Raw genomic sequence first — 6,439 nt, 5'->3', positions numbered from 1 at the left:
AGCTTACTCACTGGGAACCTGAATGGATAGACAAAGCTATCCAACTTGCTGTAAGGACTCAAGATTGAGTCCTTCACTGGATGTTGAAGAGAGTGGCACGGTGGGACGGTGTGGAACTCCTACCGTGCCAGGCGGTAAGCAGAGCGTTGAGGGGATGGGTGCTGTTGAGGCTGCCCTCGAGGTGGTCCGGCAAATGAGATGTGGATCAAAAAGTGATAGCGTTGGGGGGGGGATTTTTGAGAGACGACGGGGATGGAATACCGTTGGCGGTGGTTGGTTTGTTGAGGATTGGATGATGATGATAAGGGGATCAGGGATGAAGGATCAGGAATAGTGCTGGGGATACTGCCAGCAGATCAGAAAAAAGGTGATGAAATTTCTCTTGGATCAGAGCAAGTCCCATGTTGTCCCATCCTCCAAGTTCAAACTTGAACTTGGACTCTGGGGAGTGACATGTCACAGGACATGTCATCACATCCCTAACTACAAAACAAAACCACCAGGAAAGAAAAGAAAACAAAACCCAACAAACAACAAGCAGAAGAAAAGAATAAACAAAGCTTAAAGAGGAAACCAAACAGGATAAAGTGAAGAAATAAAACATCATAATAAACCCACATAGTACATGTGTTAGGACCAAGAAAGGAAAAGAGAAACTGGGAGGGATCCAGAATCTTGAGGCTGTGAGAAAGTGAGGGAAGGGATCATCTTGAGGATGAATCTTGAGGGATCTTGAGAATCTTAAGGCTGAAGGGTTTTGCTGGTGAGATTGCTGATCTTTCTGACTTGATGATTTTGATGCTCTTGTGGGCCTCTACTGGTATGACCACCACAACGGGGCACGGGTCTTGGAGACCAAGTTCTAGTTCACAGCTGTTCTTTTCAGATGAGGAAGGAAGCTAGCCGGAGAGATGTGGGGAACAGAATCTCTCAGTATGTACAACCAGGGAACAGAAGAATGGGAGAGAAGGAAAGGAAAAGGGTGAAGGCTTACCTAGCCGGAGAGATGTGGGGAACAGGATCTCTGCCAGCTAGGAAGGGAGAAATTGGCTTGAACTAAGTCGGAAGGAAATGTCACAAGCTGAGGTGATCTTGTGAAAGGTTCTTGTAAGACCCCAGGGATAGGGCTTACACTTGCACACAACATGTGGGTCTTGCATTACAAGCCACAAGTGATCCCTACCACCACTGCACCAACTCCAAGCGCCAAGGTGAGTTATTCGTTCCAAATTTGATGTGGTGTAAACAATGAAATTAATGCAATTTGATTTTATAGCCAAATACCTCAATGCTTGCCTGCCTTGGAAATGCTGCTGCAGACCAAGGTAGCCTCAGCTCATGTGACCCGTTTGATATGTGGCTCAATGGCGCACTTATTCTTGAGGATGGCAATCCGGTGAATCCTTTGGATTGGTGGGTGAAACAGAAGGCTTTAGGAAACATGCATGGGGACTGGTGCATATGGCACTAGACATTTTAAGCTGTCCAGGTGAGCAATAACTATCCCAATCATACAAATCGTCCCGCATCATTGATTGTCTGAAATTCCTAGCAACATTGGTTGATGTCAAGCGGGCTTTCAGCTTTGGGCGCGATTACGTGACATCAAAGAGGCACAGACTTGCACCCCAATTGCTGAGCAGGGGCATGGCTGTTGCTTTCTATTCGAAGAACAATAAAATCCCAGGGGGTGTTGTAAGGGTTGAGTCCCTTCACTGGAGCGGATGACGGAGGAGCGGCGGAATGGGCGCGGAGGAGGAGTTCTAGGACCAAACTGGGGGGCTTTGATTGCTGGCTCAGAGAGAAGAGGGATCAGTTCTCTCCTGTGAGAAGCATGAAAGAGAAAGACAAGAGAAGGAGGAAAGAGCTTACCTGGCTCAGAGAGAAGAGGGATCAGTTCTCTGCTGAGCCAGGGATAAAAGATGAGAGGGCTATATACAATACTGTGACAGGCTTGTGTCATCCAATGACATCTTGTAAGCCCAACTGAGGAGGGGGGCTTACAGTTTTCTTGGCGCAGTGGAAACAAGGAGCTAAAGAAAATCAGAAGATGCAGAAGAAAGGCAAGAGAAACGCAATAGTACTTGATGAGTGATAGCACTCAACAATCTGTATATAGTCTGTATGTGTGGTAGTCAGTGCTAGTTGGGGAATAAACATGATTAAATATTTTTTTACTACATTTTTGGCTGTAAGTACCGCCGGTACCCGCTCAGAGGTGCCGGGTGTGGTACTTGGTACCTAATTTCAGCCAAATTTCAACCTGGTACCCGGGTGTCAACCGGTACCCGGGTCCCACGGGGCCATCTCTACGCTCATGACAGTGGCCGTCCCAAACAGCCATGTAAAATAATTTAAGCCTGGTAATAATCTCAATAAGGTTCATAAACCTTGCTTGGGATTATTACGCAGCAGCTTATTCCCACATATGACGCTGGGCCCAGCCAAACCGGGCCTAAAGATATGGCACTGACCTCATAAATCACTGAGCTAGGTAAAATATCTTTTCCCTCTATCCCTCTCTTCCCTCTAGTATCCATCCTTGTATATAGGAGAAATCTGGGACTAAACTCATCACTGAAATTAATGTCCATTAGTTTTGTTCCAGAACTTGTCCCCCAGCCTTGAGACCATTAATATTTCCTCCATCACATGCCCTTGCCTTACAGACTCTCCCACTCTTTACAAGTGTCCTTCATCTCATTTTATCAAACCTACAGTTTTATTGAAACTGATGAAGTTCCTTAGTGATGGAACTTTGCACCTGCACTATGCAAAAAAAAAAAAACTTAATAAACTGCTCAAAAAAAATAATTAATAAACTGCTGTCAGTTGACACGCAAGAACCAGGTTCAGAGTCTGAGCTTTAACCAAGTTCATCCAACTTTTTGACTTTTACCCCAGTTTTTCCAGGTTCATTCCATGTTCTCTTACTAACTACCTCAGTATGACCCGGTGCTAAGCACAGCTTCTCAGTCTTCAGCTTTGAGGACAGTAACATGAGAGATGCAGGGGGGTGCAGAACCAGATCTGCAGCCCCATTTCCCTGAAATAATTATGGTTTTCTGGCTGCAGTTCTGGTTCTGCAGGGGCCTTCAGATTGATGGGAAGTCCTCCATTGTTGTGTTTGTAACCTCATATTCCTGGCCATCCTGAACGCAGGACTTACGCAAACGGGGAAGCCCTCGGGGTGGTTTACCCCCGTCGGAGGGCTCCGAGACCCACCGGCACCGGGTGGTGATGATCATACGGCCTGCCATTGGTCAATACTCAAGACTCAACAGCCGATCACATCCACCTCGACTCTTGACCACCACCAACAAACCCGCAATGAGCACCACAACCCTCAAACAAGCCTTGCTTGCTAGTAAGTCCACACACGTCTTGCCGAAGTCGTTGATTTAAATCTCATCCGCTCACCTTCTCCGTCTGCCAGCCTCGCTCAAGCCCGCCAGCCGACTCGGCGTACACACCACCTGCCTCAAGTCACCGGTCTTGGCGAGCTTATCGGGCCTTCATCAACGAAGGTATATCCAGCCCTTTATTCTTACTTCTATCGTAACTTTTTATGTTTTTGATTGACTTGTCTCCCGTTTTTCAGGTTTAACAGCTCCAAGACACTCAAATGCTCCGAAGACGATGCACTCAAGTTGTTGAATGAGCAGCGAAAGCTTCGTCCCTCATCTCCTCATTTCACCATCTACCAACCCCAGGTGAGCGCGATTTCTTAGTTAAGTGGATGGGCTTTCGAACTAACCTTCATTTTCCTTCACTTCATTATCAAGTTGACTTGGTATTCTAGTATTGCAAACCGAGTTACCGGTTGCGCCCTATCAGGCGGTGAGTGCTGTTTCCCCCCGACAAAAAACTCTACGAGAGTTAAGCAATAAGGTTAAGATTGAAGCTTGCTTCCTGGACAGGTTTTTACGCGTATGCGTTGGGTTACATGGCCTTGTCTGGTAGTATCCCATTAGATTCAGATACCGTTGTACAAGTTGTGGCCTCCAGTCCCGAATGGGCCAAGGTAAAACTACATACTAATAGCTTCGCAACTTTTACTCATCTGGCTTACTGATCTACCTTCGCACCTCGTCGACTTGCTTATTATAGGTCGCCGGAAAAGCTATCGTTGCTTTACCATTCACCTATCACACATTTAACGGAGTCAGACATCTAGCTTGGGACATGGGATACCGTGAGGCATTTCACTCATAGGGTTTATTCTTGTTGGCTGCTCGATTAACTCACTTCAGATCGTGTTCATTTAGTCCTTGACCTCAAAACAAGCTACACCGCAGGTAAGATGCCGCTCTCATTATTTATCCAGTCCTCGATTCAACAGCTGAAGTGCGTTTTCTACAAAGGGTACACCGTCCTTGGTTTGACAGCTGTATCTACCGTCGGGTTGGCTCTGATCTAGAGCTTGAATGGTGGAGGTGTGTTAATTGTCGCAGTCCTCTGGCCACCACACTCTTCGGTTGCTTCTCGAGTCCGTTGTACATTTACTAAAATTAAACTCGAGATCACAATCTGCATTAAGGCATTGTATCAATTTGATGATCTGTGTGGATACATCGTGATTTTATTGTTTAATTTTCTCAGACGAGTAAGATCGCCATCGGTAGAATGATAGAAGAGAGACCGCACAGCGTGAATCACTTTGGAGCAGCGGGCTGTGTGTATTATGGATACCTTTCCTTCGTTTCTCAGATTAGCACTGTTCACGCAAGCTAAACATCAGCAAGATTGAAATAAAGTTTATCCCATTGTGCCAGCCAATTTGGCTGGGAAAGTATGCTGATGTATATCTCTCACATGGTCATAGATTTCTTACGTGAACAGTGCTATTGTTCTTATCTTGACTTGATCTATTGATGGTCTTGTTGCAGTTATGGTGTTCAAAGTTGGTTTGCATAATTTTATGCATGCATAAATCATAAAATCATAAAAATATTTTGGTGAGGAAATTTTGTATTACATAATCAGACAGTCATATCCCCTGCAAAAAAGATTTTATGATTTTATGATTTATGCATGCATAAAATTATGCAAACCAACTTTGAACACCATAAGTATAGATGGGCAATCAGTGTTGCAAAATCATTGGACCATCTCAGGTCAGATTGAACCAATGGCAATATAAGGTGCTCATGATTCATGAACTTCCTAGAATCATGAGGCAAAGGGTGCCAAGATAATTATCCATGGAAAGGAGCATCTACACCAATTTCTTCGGAAAGGGATTATGTATTTATGAAGCATGGATTTTCTGCTACTTGCCTGATCCGTACCCGGGGAGACGCCATGTGTTCCGAGCTTCCGCGCCAGCCCGCGCGCGCGGTGGCGATACTTCAACTGGTGATCTCGCCCGAGCCAGTCATCGGCCTGCCCCGAGACTCCAACGGCAACTGACCGCACTCGATAGACCGATTGTTAAAGATGGCTACACCCAGTCTCGCTCGAACGATCAAAAACTTCTTGACTCTCGGTCCCAGGGTGAGTGCTCGATTGAATAGTATGTACTAATCAATCTCATCGAAATGATCGACGTGCTTTCCTGACTCGGTCTTTCTCTAATCATCTAGGAATACATCAGGCAGTTGTGGTACATCGGCGACCCTAAACCTGGAACTCTTAGAGGCATAGACGAGTTGGGTTTCTTTTTCTTTTCCTTCTCGCATACATAGACCCATCCGAACAGTTTCACGCATGTGGCTAAGCAGTCTGAAATCCTGTCCGAATCGATGTTTGATGATTGACTGACAAAATCTAACGTCATCTCTGAATCTGGCTTCCTGGGACGGCGAATGCAGACATGGTAACAAATATTTTGAAGACCCTAGCGAATCGATGTTTAGAAATCGATGGGTAGATTACAAAGTTCATGATTATAATGCGAGTCAGGTCCCTCCAGAATGGCACTCTTGGCTCCAGCATATCCGTAAAGATCCTCCTCATTTGGATCCAATCATCATCCAATCTCGACAATCTTGGCAAACGGTAATCACATCTCGCTTATTCTCTACGCTCCTCTTTTATCGTATCGAATTTGAACATCTCCTAACCTAATCTTCTGTTTTCATCTAGCCGCACGTCGAGAATATCACAGGAACCAGGGGTGCCTTCAAAACTTATCCTACCACTCTTCCTAAGGTTCAAAGTTGGGAACCTCGAGTGTCGGAAAGAGTATCGAGTTAAAACGATTCTCGTTGTAGTTCTAATCATTTCTCTCTTATCTAACTCGTTTCGTAAATGCCTGCGCGTATCCAAAGGAGTCGAAAATGAAAATATTATCATTCCGGTCGGCTCAGTCTTAGCAAGACAGATAGCTTCTTATATAGCCTTGGAATCGCGCCACCTCTGGAAGGGCGATCAAATGCTAGTGCGCTCACTCTACGTAGTCTTAGACCTTTAAGAAGCAAATGTGATGTTTATCATA

General features: G+C 45.3%; 2 protein-coding genes across 2 annotated transcripts; both read left to right on the top strand.

Annotated features, from left to right (window-relative positions):
* Nucleotides 1–3,240: 3,240 nt before the first annotated feature.
* Nucleotides 3,241–4,420, top strand: PtA15_10A173 (uncharacterized protein; the record flags this gene model as incomplete). Its single annotated transcript, XM_053160323.1, has 8 exons — nt 3,241–3,367; nt 3,437–3,527; nt 3,602–3,713; nt 3,786–3,840; nt 3,921–4,024; nt 4,111–4,195; nt 4,269–4,298; nt 4,365–4,420. The coding sequence occupies 8 exons, from the start codon at nt 3,241–3,243 to the stop codon at nt 4,418–4,420; spliced, it is 660 nt and encodes a 219-aa protein (XP_053024309.1).
* Nucleotides 4,421–5,439: 1,019 nt separating this feature from the next.
* PtA15_10A172 (uncharacterized protein) lies at nt 5,440–6,198 on the top strand (the record flags this gene model as incomplete). The annotated part of the gene is made up of 4 exons (XM_053160322.1): nt 5,440–5,496; nt 5,586–5,650; nt 5,814–6,000; nt 6,088–6,198. The coding sequence occupies 4 exons, from the start codon at nt 5,440–5,442 to the stop codon at nt 6,196–6,198; spliced, it is 420 nt and encodes a 139-aa protein (XP_053024308.1).
* Nucleotides 6,199–6,439: the final 241 nt, after the last annotated feature.

This window comes from Puccinia triticina, chromosome 10A (assembly GCF_026914185.1).
Source record: "Puccinia triticina chromosome 10A, complete sequence".
Classification (NCBI taxonomy): Eukaryota; Fungi; Basidiomycota; class Pucciniomycetes; order Pucciniales; family Pucciniaceae; genus Puccinia; species Puccinia triticina.
The sequence above is the reverse complement of the archived record's forward strand: the minus strand, read 5'-3'. Positions and strand labels throughout refer to the sequence as shown.